The 14,420-nt window shown below is 34.0% G+C and overlaps 1 protein-coding gene across 6 annotated transcripts in view; it reads left to right on the forward strand.

Moving 5' to 3' along the window:
• LOC149537252 (serine/threonine-protein kinase BSK1-like) overlaps positions 1 to 14,420 on the forward strand; it is a 120,834-nt gene that overhangs the window by 27,852 nt on the left and 78,562 nt on the right. For all 6 annotated transcript variants that reach the window (XM_089807544.1, XM_089807542.1, XM_089807540.1 and 3 more), the window contains exon 2: positions 2,809 to 2,967. In XM_089807544.1, coding sequence (XP_089663670.1) covers positions 2,827 to 2,967 — 141 coding nt within the window. In that variant the 5' untranslated portion in view covers positions 2,809 to 2,826. The remainder of the gene's footprint in view (positions 1 to 2,808; positions 2,968 to 14,420) is intronic.

Genomic DNA, 14,420 nt, shown 5'->3' on the forward strand with positions numbered 1-14,420 from the left:
CGATCTGGAGACCTTCTTAAGATTGGGATTAAATTAGAGGGTAGAATAATATAGTTAGTTTTGTTGTTGTGATTCTAACCATTATTTGCAGGAATTACTTGTCCCAAATCTACCCTAATAGTAGGGACATTACATTCTGCTCATCATTTTTGCAACCATATCTATTGTTATGAATTGAAGTTTGGCATTTAGAAAGAATGAGAATTTAGATCAGCAATATATTCCTTGCGTGCAAAGTGTTTGACAAAATTCTCAGGTCAAGTAGTCAGGAAGTTGAATTCAAAATTGCTAGGGATATTGCAGTTTGATCTCCCTTGGATAATCTACTCAACCTTCACCATCTTCTTGCTAACCTACTTGATCTCTCGATGGTGCCTATTAAAATTCAGACCTTACAAGTTTAGGGGTAGTTTTGTTGGCGATCTTGGAGTTATATACCAGTATGTTGTGTTATTCCACTCTCCATGGTTGCAATCATTCTCATTTTATTGCCATTGTTATCATTGTTGTCATTGTTTCCATGGTTACCCTGACTTCTGTAACTCATCAGCTAAACCAACTAATGCTATCATCTAGCCAAACCATTTAAAATCTCCATGGTACTAAGCTTCTGCTCATCACGTCTATCACCTATACTTATTCAGAATTTGAAGTAAGAATCTCTCTCTTCTCCAATAAGTGATAAACTCTGTATTCTCTAGACTCGTGAAACAATTTCAGACATACTTTTCTCGCAACCCTCCAGGCTGGCAAGGTTGCTCTGATTTGATTATAAATGCATGGACCCAAATTGCTATGCAATTTTTTTCACTTCCCTTAATAATTAATTAACTACCATTTGATCAACAGTTAACACGCTTGTTATTTGAAGAATTCTTGGTTGAGGCGTGCTATGCTTATTTTGGTAACATTTCCATTTATAACATTTGTAAAGTATTCATGGGACTCACTATTTGAAGTAAAAATTTATATGACAGTTTACATTGAGCAAGATACCAAGGTACAATGTAATTTGAATGGCGATTTTTCTTTACTAAAGACTATATGTTCAAGGCAATGAAAATGAATTTTTGATCTTTGAAGCAGTAGGAAAATACTTTAGACATAGTATAAAATTCTCTAAGTTCTAATTTTCACTACTTGAAATGTCAATAAACCATAACAACATATTATCTCCTTTTTGATGTTAAATCACTATATTCTCCCTCATATTGGGCTGCAGGAGTTTACCAGCAAAGAAAATACCATTGCCCAACTGTATACTGATGAGGCACCTAGGGATGTGAGTTTAATTTCCCAATTAGGTTGTTAACCTCTCATGCCAACAACAATCACCCTTATTACCTAACAAAGTGATAGAATACCTTCAAAGCCAATTTCCAACTGCATATGATGTGTTAAACATCTTAGAAATATTGACTCCTTGACTAAGATTCTGTAGGTCAAATAACTTGACCTGCTTTTTGTTCTCTTTTGCTTAGTTTTGAACAAAAATGATGGGTAGTAAAAATACTTATATTGCCACAACATCATGCAATAACTCATTGCCCAATTTTCGGTAGATTGGCAGTTGGATTTGAAAGTCACACTCACAACCACCCCACAAGACTGAAATTACATACCAAACTGTTATTTTGTCTTTCTTGTAAATCTATGCAATCCTCTAATGATTTGTCTTGCCTGGAAGACTTAGCGAATTGCCCAATATTTTATTCCAAGCCTGAAACCTGTATGCTTTCACCTGTAACCAACTAGGAGGATAGTTTACCACCAAAACTGAGTTCCCTTAAGGTTTTGATCCAACGAAAAGCTCCAAATCCACAATAGAGGAAATAAACCAAGCATACCAAACGAACTCCCAATTATTCTTTTTATATTTACCTTCCGAAGGGCTTTTCAACTTCTTTCTTAAAATAATTTATTAAAGCACATTTATAGAGTGACTTTCTTAATTTCCCTTCTAATTTCACTCAAATGACTATTTAATTTGTTAAATTTAAGCTATTAGTAAATATTATTTTATTGGGCAACTTTTAATTAATTAAACAAATTTATTCCTTGGTTCCCTAGAAGTTTCCTACTAGAATTAAATAGGCTAAATGGGTCATCTTTGACTTTACCTGAAAGGGGACACTATAAATTCCCAACATTTTAATTATAAATAGTGTATACTATATTTTAAGATGTACGCTTTCTATTATTTTTTACTTGAGGCTCATATATTGGGTGTAAAGATGATTGATATATTTCCGACTCTCTACAATGAATGCATACTAATGATACTCCTGGCAGCCTATAAAAATGGACAAGTATCTTTAACACTTTAAATGAGCTCTAACTTGGTTGGTTTGCCTTTTTTGGGTTTGATAGCTAGTATTCAATCAATGAGAATGAAGCAGAGTATTTTTTGTACATTTTAATGCCTTAAAACATCACCAAAGCAATTGTAAAACCAAATATAATGAAATATATCTACAAATATTTAAAGAACAGAATAGAGAATTTGTGGCGTAAATGCTTCTGAGAATTTTTATCACAATTTGTTTGACCAACTATCATATAATTTGAATCTTGTTATCTATCCTTTTCTCCTTGGTTATTTGTCTGTATGCTATTTCTAATTCAATATTGTGTGTCTCTCATGTACACTATTGACGTCAATGCTACACCTTAATCTAGGTTCAAAGAGGAGAATTTAGTTATGTTTTACATTTTTCTAACTTGATAGATGATTTCTATTAAGGGAGCTAGTTAATGCATTTTCTGCTTATATATTAAATTGAGTGTAAAACCAGTTGGTGACTACAGGCCCCTTCTCATCTAAGGATGGCGACATCAAGGGGAAACAAAAGTTCTACTGAGGAAAATGCTCTTTCTTTGTTGGGCAATGCTTGTATGAGAATGGATCTCATCACAATACACGATATAATGATGGAAGCACAATATGAAGATGATAATGTTGGTGAGGTAATTGTTTTTCCTATTGCTCTAATTTAATTTTTCTTTACAATTTAGTAAATATCTAATATTAGTGTCAGATATGCCATTCTATGTAGTATTCTGAATCAGTTATCAATATTTTTTTTTCCATGATGCAAAAGTATATGCGTATACCTATTTCCCCTGTTTGAAGTTTTGGTATGTTGGCTATATTTGAAACTGGGGGTTGCACATAAGAAATGAAGAAAACAGTTTCCTATACTCATAGATGATATTATCTTTTTCTTCCTTGTGTACTGTGTTTTGAAGTAACATAATTTGAAATGTAATTTCGCAATATTAATAAAATATGAATAATGAAAATGTGACCATACAATGTGGATGCATATTTGTTCCATCATGATTTGGGTTCATGAAATATTCTTTAATACTTTTGTAAGAAGCAAACAATTAGAGTTTGGATTGTGGTTACTATGTTTGAAAAAATTGATGCATTTGAGAGGCCAAAAAAGTTTGGAAATCATGTAAAATTCTATTTGAAAAATCTGAACTCAATCTGAGAATTTAGGTGGTTTAAAAAATGTAGAATTCAGCCATACTTGGATGGATGTGTCAAGTTGTCAATGATGTTTTGGACTTGCCTGCACCTTTAGTATGATTTATAATAAAAATCCTTGAAAGAAAAATAATATCTCTCTCCATCAATTGCTTGTGTGATACGTTTGTCTATGTGAGTTTGTGACCATCCTAATGTGCAGGGAAGAACACTAGGTATCCAATCTGTTAAGTTTGTAGTTCAGTCAAATTGATATGATTGTGAGATTCATTATTGATGATAAATCATCTTTAGATAAATATTCTTATATATATTGTAGATATATAATAAACTAACTAATGATGATTAACTATAGAGACATGTCTCCTCTCATATTTATGAGTCCTCAAATCTGCATTTGGAAAACATCAATTACAATGGCCATGTTATTACATTTGTAGAAATCGATCCACAAAACTCAACATGGTATCAAAGCAGATTCGAACCTCTGAAAATCTTAATACTTGTTTTCCCCTTTGAATGAATTCTTTATCTCATTAAGATCTGTGGTATTAAAGAAAGATTAAAGTCCCCAACATTAGAAGGATGACACATAAATATGCACAGAAAATGCTGAAAATATCAGGTCGTCTGAGTCATAGATCTTGGCGTGAGACTCTTGCACGAATCTTTAGATGTATGTATTCAATGTTGTTTTTTGTAGGAATAAAAAATTGTCACTAATGTTTAAAGATAGTTCAGGCCAGGCAGTAGCTCTTGCCAGATTCTGATGAGTAAACTAGGCTGTCAAACCCCGATAAGAAGTTATCAAGGTTTGACATAGTTGTTGACATATCTAAAAATATCAATGTGGAAATAGAAACTTCAAACCTGATGCTAGAGCTCTTGGCAGGCTGCAGTTAACGAAAAAAGGTGGGGCTTCAGAGAAGTATCTCCCATTTTACCATATTGAGTAAATAAATAAATAAAACTGAATTCAATACCAGACATTCGCAATAAGTGATAGGCTTCATCAAAGACAATGAGCTTGGTTCTTATGATGACACTCACCGAATGAAAAAAAAAATTAAGTATATGTGAAACTGGAATGAGCTGATGGCGCTTGCATAAACAATTAGTTGATGTACATTTTTGCAAGAAACATTGCCACAAAGACCAACCGCAACTGGTAGAAACATTAATTTGTGGTCTCAAATGTGTTGCTGACCAACTGTGGTAGTAAGAAGGGAGATTGGTGGAGTCAAACAAAATAATGTTGACACTAGACAAATCAGGGATAAGACTCAAAATAGAATACAAAGGCGACATCCACAAAGGTAGATCAAATAAGGTGATTGCGAAAAATGTTAAAGTGCAACAAACTTCAAAAATGGGGAGTCATCAGACCCCAAAGCATGTAGACATATGAGGAGGAAGTAATGACTTCCTAAGGCTTAAGCGGACATCGACAGTAATTTGGTCACACTATCATTTATAAATATATCTAGTTGTTTGTCATTATCTAATTGCATTACATTGACACCCGTAGACCGCTTTAGAGAGATATGAGAAGGGACATGAGTGCATAGTTATAAAGTGCTAGAGGCATCAAACTCTTAAATGGGTAATGAAGGTCCCACCATATAGGTTGAGCAGATTCATTCTAAAAGTGAATGTTCTATGAAACATAGGCCTCAAAAAGTAAATATTGAAATTGTATATATCCTAGGCAGGTCCTTTTGGATTGATCACATTGTAACATTAATAATGTGCAGTAAAGGAGGGAAAAGTCATTTCCGCAACGATCACCTTCTAAGGGATTTGGTCTAAGCATAAAGACCATGTTGTATATGGATTTCATACAAGGTAAAAAGAGGTATGCAAATTATTTCAAATTAGTTTCTATGAAAAGGATACACACACACACACACATATCTATATTTATATATATATATAATTTTATATATGTGGTAATATTATGTTGAAAAAATAGATTAAACATATATACATAGAAGACAGAATGTATATATGCATATATGTTCAATATATATATTTAAATTAGATATCTTGGAATAATGGGGATCATTCTCAAAGTAAGATTAGAGGGAATGGGGTTAGGTTATAATTATCTTTATTATATTGAAATGATCTTATTATGCAGAATTATTATCCTTGGGTATTATTGTAATGGCCCTTGCCAATAGGACACTAATAACCGCTAATACTGAACTATGAAATTTTCTCAAGCACTTGACATGCAAACTAAATACATTGCTGAAAGTAAAATGCTGAATAAAGGAAATTGTTGTGCAACAAATCTACTCAAATAATTGCTGTAAAATAGTGCCAATATATTCATTCAATGATAACCAAATGCTTTTACATATGATATGCGATTTTCAACTCAAAGCCTTAGTTACCAAATTCGTGAATTAGACCTTGGATTCAAATTTGGGTTCGATCCAGATCCGGATTCGCACGTGGATCTGTGAGGATCCGGGCAGGGTCCGTGATACTGCCTATGGATCCGTTAGGATTCGTCGCCCAAGGATCCTGATGGATCCATAGGCAGAATCAAGGATCCTGCTCGTATCCTCAAGGATCCAAGCACGAATCCTGAGGATCCAGCACGAATCCATGGCAATATAAGGTCGGGAACAAAACCCAAAGTAAACCAACCTGAGGGTTAAATGTGGAACAATGCTGATTATATCATTGTATTTCCCTCTATCTTTCTGCCGTATAGTTCTGGTTACAAGATGGATCTCAGTAATCCTGTTGTGAACCCAGTTGCAGTTAGCTATTGGTGCAAAAATTGGGTTGAAAGTTGAAACCCTATGTCTGAAAATTGAGAAAACTGTATGAGAAAACCTCCTCTATTAATTTTATATCTAAAAATTTCAAAAGATGAACACAAAATCTATGTTGCAGGATTTGGCAGGTTCCAAGGATGAACCTGCTTTTAAGAATTTTCATATGGGTCATATCTCAGGTATGTCTGACTCAATCTCTTTTGCCTCTTGTGACTATGGATAGGATTTGGGAGAGGTCTCCTATCCACCCAAAGGCTGGTAGCCATAGGCCAATGAAGTTGTTTGATTACATACATAACATGAGATGAGTGTTGCAAACTGTTTAGAGTAAGGTGTACCACTAGATGGATGACACAGTTCCCCAGCTCTACCCTAATATTCTTAAGGTGTAGCCATTATCTTAGGGTCTCACCCTAGATATTAGCAAGGCAAATAAAAATATATTCAAAATAAAAAATTTCAGCACCCAAAGAAAAATTTTCTGTGCTGAAAGTGATGTTAAGTTCCATAGATTTTCTATCCATAAATGTTTGCAATTTCACATTCTCATTACTGTTTCCTAGGACATAGGCAAAATGTAATTAGAAAAGAAAAAAATGTCATTTTTCAACTTCTTCAAATGTGTACCCATCACCTTTGCCTGTGTAAAATTGACAATAAATAAAAAGGATGATAATATTCGTAAAATAAAGCTTTGATCTTGATTTCTAAATACAAAGAATGAATGCATGTAATAATTATTGATAAGTTATGAAAACATAAAATCATGAATGTGAATGTTCTGATTTTTTTTATAATCATGAAAATAGATCAATTATCAAGTATACTAGATTCATAGATGCATACTAGAATCATAGATTCATACTATGAAATAATTTCTCTTAGTTTTATATATATATATATATATATATATATATACATGAATCCTCTATGAATCATTATTGGAAAACAAAAATCCCGAATCCACAGATACAATTCACGTGCCCAAATCGGATTCGTTTCACGAATCGGCAACTAAGCTCAAAGCATTACAACATAGCACATTACAAAAAAACCCTTATTAGCTGAATGCAACCGAGAATTTCTTGCAACTACAAACTGAAATGAAAGAACTTGGATTGAGCAGATGTTGGAGACTTAGTGCTGAAGACGAAATGATGAAAATGAAACTCCAACCTGCCCTCAGATTTGCTGACCGTACGACCTGCAGGTACAGTCGTACATGTACGAACTAGTATGGTACCTAGCAAAAATAGATACTGGGCTGAAAGGTGCCGAAAATGGTATAGAAATAATCACCAAGCTCCAAGGAAAATTATCCCAGAAAATAAAAATCAAACTCCCAGCCAACAATTAGATATGAGCAAAAAAGTATGTCCAGGTTGAAAATCAAACCTTGTTGGAAATGTCTAAATACCAAATAAGTCCAACTTGAAGTAGCTGAATACCGCTTCCAAAGTGCAACCCTTCAAAGGATATTTCACCTCCTCAGTTATGCAAATCTTTAGGAGACTCCATTCCAAATGATCAAATGACAGTTTGTAGACCAAGATGGCACCACAAATGCTCAAAGAGAAAAGTCGTGTAAACTCAAGTCTTGGGATGTCCAAATGAGAGGCCAAGCACTCTATTTATTCACTTTTCAAAGAAGCCACTAAGAACTTCTAGAAGTATCCATAAAATATTCTTATAAAATCCTTTTGTAATGCACTTTTATATAAAAAGTAACTTTATAAAATAAAAAGTGCAACTCAACTCAAAATTTTAATATTTTGGCCCCGCATAACATATAAAATAAAACTATGATAAACCCCATCTCTCCAAGAGCAAATAAGACCATCCAATCCTCAAATAATCATCAAAATGACTCACCAAAATCATCTGCCTACGAGAGTCCATGATAGAAAAATTCACTGAAAAATAACATGTCACTAAAAAGAGGAAATGACAATTATAGTAGTCTCTTTCCTTTTATATTTCTATACGAGATATATACCTTGACCTCTTCCTCCAAGAATGTTCTTGTAGAAAATAAGAGGGAGATTGAGATTCAAAGGGAGTTTGTCATTTTAAGCAACCTTGAAAGAGAGGGAGTGGATAGAGGATATGATTTAGACAACTTTCTGTGATCTCGGTCATATTGTTTCAGAGGGAGTAAACCATGTTGAGATGGATTCTCTAGTGATTAATAAATTGTAGCAGTCAAGAGGACCATGATTCATGAATTTATCTTAGGTCTACATAATTTCAACATATGATATTCAACAAAGATATCAATTTGGAATACACAGATTGCAAGATGCACGCAATATAGGTTTAATCAAAAGATCAAACAAACACTTTTGCATGAACAAAAAATATTTGAGTTGTTGTGAGAGGTTAATGAAGATTTTAAGAATTCATTTGAACCATCTACAAGTCTCTCTTTGACGAATGAAACTTGGCGTATGAGTTGTAGATTCATTCATGTGGCACAATCATACTCAATCAAGATATTGGCGTATCATGGATAAGTTTAAGAAAAGGGAAGGACATGTTTGCTTCTATTGTTAATTTTAATGAATGTTTGGACCTTCAATGGATGAAAAGAGCAAGTTGGAACTTAGAAAGAATTTGATGTGATGCAAAAGTGTTCAATGATATAAGACTGAGAATTTTACATTGTGGGGGGAATAATAACCAATGTTTCATTCTCACTTGAACCATATTTAGAAAGGAGAGGTTTCGTGACCCTCATGGGAAAATAAGTACTCGTATATTTTACATTTATCTTTTCATTTATTTATAATTCTATACATGCTATAAGAGTTATTTTCCATGATCTTTTCCTTTATGTCTAAGGATGTTCTTGCAGGAAAAGAAGGTTGGTACTTTACACATGCTACCAAATATTGTGCAAACTCAATCTTATGATAGTAGCTCCAAAGATGTTGATGATCAAGATGGATAAAGTGAGGCTCTTGAAGAAAATATCTTTGATGATTGAGATTATGAGATTCTTCTGCGTTAAGGGAGTATGACACTTCTTTAAAGCAATGCGAGAGCTTAGAAGATTGATACTCAGTGGGAGTCTAAAATACATGTATGTGACTGCATGATCTTAATGGGCCTACTCCTATATACATCATGAGTAAATAACAACTTATCATTAAAGGTTGAAAGATTAATATCAGATTTAGAGAGAGTCTGAGAGGCATCCTTTGGTAAAGAGAGTCTCAAAGGGAGTAACTACAGGACCTGACTTCCTAGGATCATTGTTCAGAGGGAGAAATCTTGAGATGCAATCCTTTGTGGATGATATCTTCTTTACAAGAAGTTCTATGTGAGATTCTTTGTAATATGCTCTCCTCTATGAGAGAGAAGTCTGAGGTGAAAAGCTTTGTTGCACCCTCTAGTAGCAGCTGTGGTGGGTCTACCCTTTGACTTGGTTCATGGTGGATATCATGTGAGTTACTACATGATGTTGTTGTGATTATGTCATGAAAGTTGACGATCTTTCATTGATGTATATATTTAAGAGGGGAGCTATTGAAAGGTGATGATCTTATTAATAGTTGGACCTGTTATCATGAAAAACTTCATTAAATTGTTGTCCCAGAGTGCTAGAAGTCATGATAACAAACAAATAGAAGGTAACCATTGTAAGGTGACGATCTTATAAATGGTAGACCTGTTATCATGGTTCTTTGGGCCAGATTTTGTCGGACACCATGATAACCAACTTGTTATGGTTATTTGAGCCGGATCTTTTTGGACACCATGACATAGTTACTATTATAGAGCATACTTAAGGTGGTATTTAATCTTGTATTATATGCACTTCAATTCCCTTCTTGTTAAAGAGGGAGTATTGAGAAATTTAGTCTCATTGTGAGTCGAAGCAAATTCTATATGTAATATATGCTAATATATATATGTGCATGTTAATGGATTTATGTTGATATCCTTAAATATGTCATTCTAGGAATATCATACTGAGATGATATCTCTTCATATACTCAAGAGTATAATGTGTTCTATATCAATCCTCCCTAACTAAGAGGGTGTGTTAAGTTTGTAGTTCATTTAGATTGATATGATCATGAGATTCATTATTGATGATAAATCATTTTTAGATAAATATTCTTTTATATATATATATATATATATATATATTATACATATGGTTATTTATATTATTAATATACTAACTAATAATGATTAACTATAGAGACATGTCTCCTCTCATATTTATGAGTCCTCAAATCTGCATTTGGAAAACATCAATTACAATGGCCATGTTATTACATCTGTAGATATCGATCTACAAAGCTCAACACAAACCTCTTTTGAAGAAGGAATCTTCAAGTGCTGAACAATGCAATGATATCGTGTGGTCAAGTGAAGTGACCCCAAGGTTTATAATGCATACTAGCATCTTTATGGTGGACACATCTCAATTTTATCATGTGATTTGTTGATAATCATTTGGGGACCAAGTTTTTTGTGGAGGATATATCAACTTTCTTAATGTGAATGATATGGCTATTTGACAAAAATTAAAAATAAATTGTAAATGGGATGGCAGCTTATGAATCTAAGCTCTTTCTACTTCCAAATCTACTAGTGCAAGACACTATTGATGTTGTGGTGAAACAAAACCAATCCTTACTTCACCCAATTAAATTATGCTAATGAGGGTGCTATCTTCTAAGGGTATGTGTATGATTTTAAGATTACTTATTCTCATCAAAACTATAAACTATGCAAATCAACTAAGTTGCTAGTTTGGATGTGGGTTTGACAGTCGGGTTTGAAATTTGTCTATTTATTTTGGATTGAGGTTGGTTTCTTTTTGGGTTCGTCTGTACACACACATATGTTGCAGCAAATAAGTTCATACACTACTATGCTAATGTTAAAGAAAATTAGCAAAATACACCTCCACAAATATTAATGGTTTAGTTTGAATGACATAACAAAATCTCAAAATACCCAACCATATCATTGTTTCAGTTCAAATTCCAATTATGTCAACTAGTGTTCCAGGAGTCTACGAGTCTGAGGTAGAGGTGGCATTTCCGAGGCAAATGGCCTTTGGACTCTGACTCGGCCAAGTCCTGGTAGAGTCCACATGGACTCACCGAGTCAAGGGACTCTGCCGAGTCCTAAGCCCAGGACTCTCCTGAATTTTTTTTATTAATTTTTAAATTTAAAAAAAAAAAAAAAAATTTAAAAAGATAGAGATTTCTGGAAGGTGTTTTTTTTTTTCCAGTGTATAATAATTTGAAAATGATGTTGTGGTATGTTAGGAATTTATTAAGAATTGAATCTTAAATCTTCAACTTTATATTTTGTTATTCAGTTTTTCTGCTTCAAAAATTCGCTGTTATACTTATGTGATCTATGCAAAATTGTGTATGAGTGTTAAGTAGCTTCTATTTATCTCAATTATTGTGTATTTGATGTTAATTGACTAAATGATGCATGAAAAAATCATTAAATCCTTAAAAATCTTTGAATCTCATGGGTTTTTCAATTTTACGAGTCCTTGCTAAGTCCTGGTTGAGTCCGAGTCTGAGTTGGATGTTGACTTTCCAAGTCGGAGGCGAGTCTGATTCCTGTAACTATGATGTCAACACAGCCTGTTAGTGTTAATTAAACTTATGATCAGACTGTAATAGCAATGGTTATTTGCAGATTTAGGGAATAGTAATCTATATTTATCTTGCGGCTGATAATCAGAACATAATGGATATGAATCAAATCAATACTGAAATCTGCAAGTTAAGTCTGAATACAATTGGATCACTGGTCTTGATGTTCCGATCTGTACAGATAGAATCATTTATTGATTTCAATGTCTTTCCTCTTACAATCGATCAACATAATTATAGTACTCAAGGGGCTTAATCACGAACAGACATGATTGTTTGGTGAAGAGTCTTGTTGAAGATACATGATGTCTAAACTTAACTAATTCAAATGCCCTGATTATGATTGGGTGTGATCATAGATGAAGTGAACTAGTAAGCATTATCGGGCGTGTTAATGTGCAATAAGATAATCATTTAGCCCCCTGTCGATCTGATGAGAAAACAGGATTATTTGCTCAATCCATATAAATGCATTCAAGATTGAAATATTCAGGAATCTGCAACCTGATTTTAAGAGAAAGATAATCAAATATTCATACTTGATTCGATCATATTGATTTCAAGGAAAAATCTCTAAGAGTTTTATGAAAGAGTAGATCATATCAATGTGTATGCGTGTTAATGTATATCAGTCCACATGCTGAATTGATATACATGCACACACATACACATATTTTTTGCTAATTTATATTTCTTTGAATTCTGACTGATGTTGCAGTTTCTCAACAGTCCCTCTTAGCTAGGGAAGATAACAAGGTATGAATAGGTTTAGATATCACCTAACATGTGATATCAAGGAGTATACAAAATATCAAGTCAGGATAATATTTGTATATCCCAATTATGGTATATGCACTGACACCACGTCGCATGATGTTTACCATAACATGTCATGGCATGTCCATAGACATTATGTCACATAATGTCCACCATGATTATCACAATAAGACCATATTGATCTAGAACAAATATCAAGTCAGCATGATATCAATCAATTAGTCCAGGAGATATCAAGTTAACATGATATTCATCATGATAGTGAACTTTGTAAATTTGTCACCTTACAATGTTGAACACAAGTGTATGTTATTAGAAAGATCGTCACCTTTCATTAATGTACACATGGGGCTTTAAAGTCACGGAGTCACTCACATGAGATCAAAAGTTTGCATAAAGTCACCACGGATTTTCTCACGTGGTGTCGCTATGGCATTACACACATAACATCCACCATGAGCCATATTAGAGGGTGGATCTACCATAGCTACTCTCAGAGGGTGGAATAAGGATTTTCACCTCAAACTTCTCACATAGAAGAGAGTAATGCAGCTTCAACTTTTTCTTAAAGAAGAATGCATTAAGGTATATCTCAAGAAATCACTGATGTTGAGACTCCTGCTTAGTATGGACTTCATTTTCCACAACTCCAAGCTTGTCTCAAAGAAATACACAAACTTCACTCTGGCTTGATGAGAATATTGGTCATTCGTGCTTCAGTCTTAAGGAATAGTATTGTAGCTGTTCATTTATGGTTTATGTTGTCGGTAAATTCTATATTGTAGTTGATGGGTAGAATTGTATCCGAACGGGTTCGTGACGGTTGAGTCACCCCTTCGGGAAGGTATATGTGCACCGTCCGAAATGGACTTTGGATCAAAAAAAAAAAAAAAGAATTTGTATGTATGTAAGATAAGTAAATGTAATATAGAGTCGAACATAAATTCTAAGTATGGAAGTGGTAAAGAATAGTATTATTTAAAGAAGTACGGCCTTTGAGATTCATCAATATTATAAAGAGGAAATAAAAAACATTGTATGACATTTTCTATGAGATTGTACGAACAAATAAGGAGGGAGAATTGTAGCCATATGATTGATAAAAGAAATAGACAAGACAAAGTTTACACCGTATGGCAAGAGTCAAAGGTTGACACCGCACATCGTATGGTATTGTATGACAAGCAATCCCCGTATGGTAAGTAGACACCGTACGGCTGGGAGATTACTTGGTCAGCATTGATGACCGTACGGCCTATGGGTCCTAAGAACACCGCATGGCCAAAGAGCAAACTAAAACTGACATTGTATGGCTTTGAGTATGGTCAAGTGAAGCATCATACAACTTGATAGAATCACACATAGCAACACCGTACGCTGTACGGTTTGTATAGACATAGAAGGAGAAGACATTTCAGCATTGACGTACAGCTGTACGAATACACTCGGAGTCAATTAAGAAGGCCGTACAGTTGTGAGTAAAGAACTGTACGACAGCAGGAAAAGAGCATAAAAGATACCTTGCCAAACATTGTAAATCAGTATTCGCCAGGAAGGGATTAGGCCGTACAGACAAAAGGACAACATATACACTAGAGAAGCACTATAGCAATACAGAAAGGAATCGGAGAAGCCGTAGCAAGAAAGTAACCCTCTAAAGGTTGTACCAGAGCATTAAGGCAACAAAAGCCGTACACCCTTTGGAAAAGTAGCCACACA

The sequence above is a fragment of the Cupressus sempervirens genome, chromosome 10 (genome assembly GCF_028749045.1).
Source record: "Cupressus sempervirens isolate cs-2001-9-10 chromosome 10, ASM2874904v1, whole genome shotgun sequence".
NCBI lineage: Eukaryota > Viridiplantae > Streptophyta > Pinopsida > Cupressales > Cupressaceae > Cupressus > Cupressus sempervirens.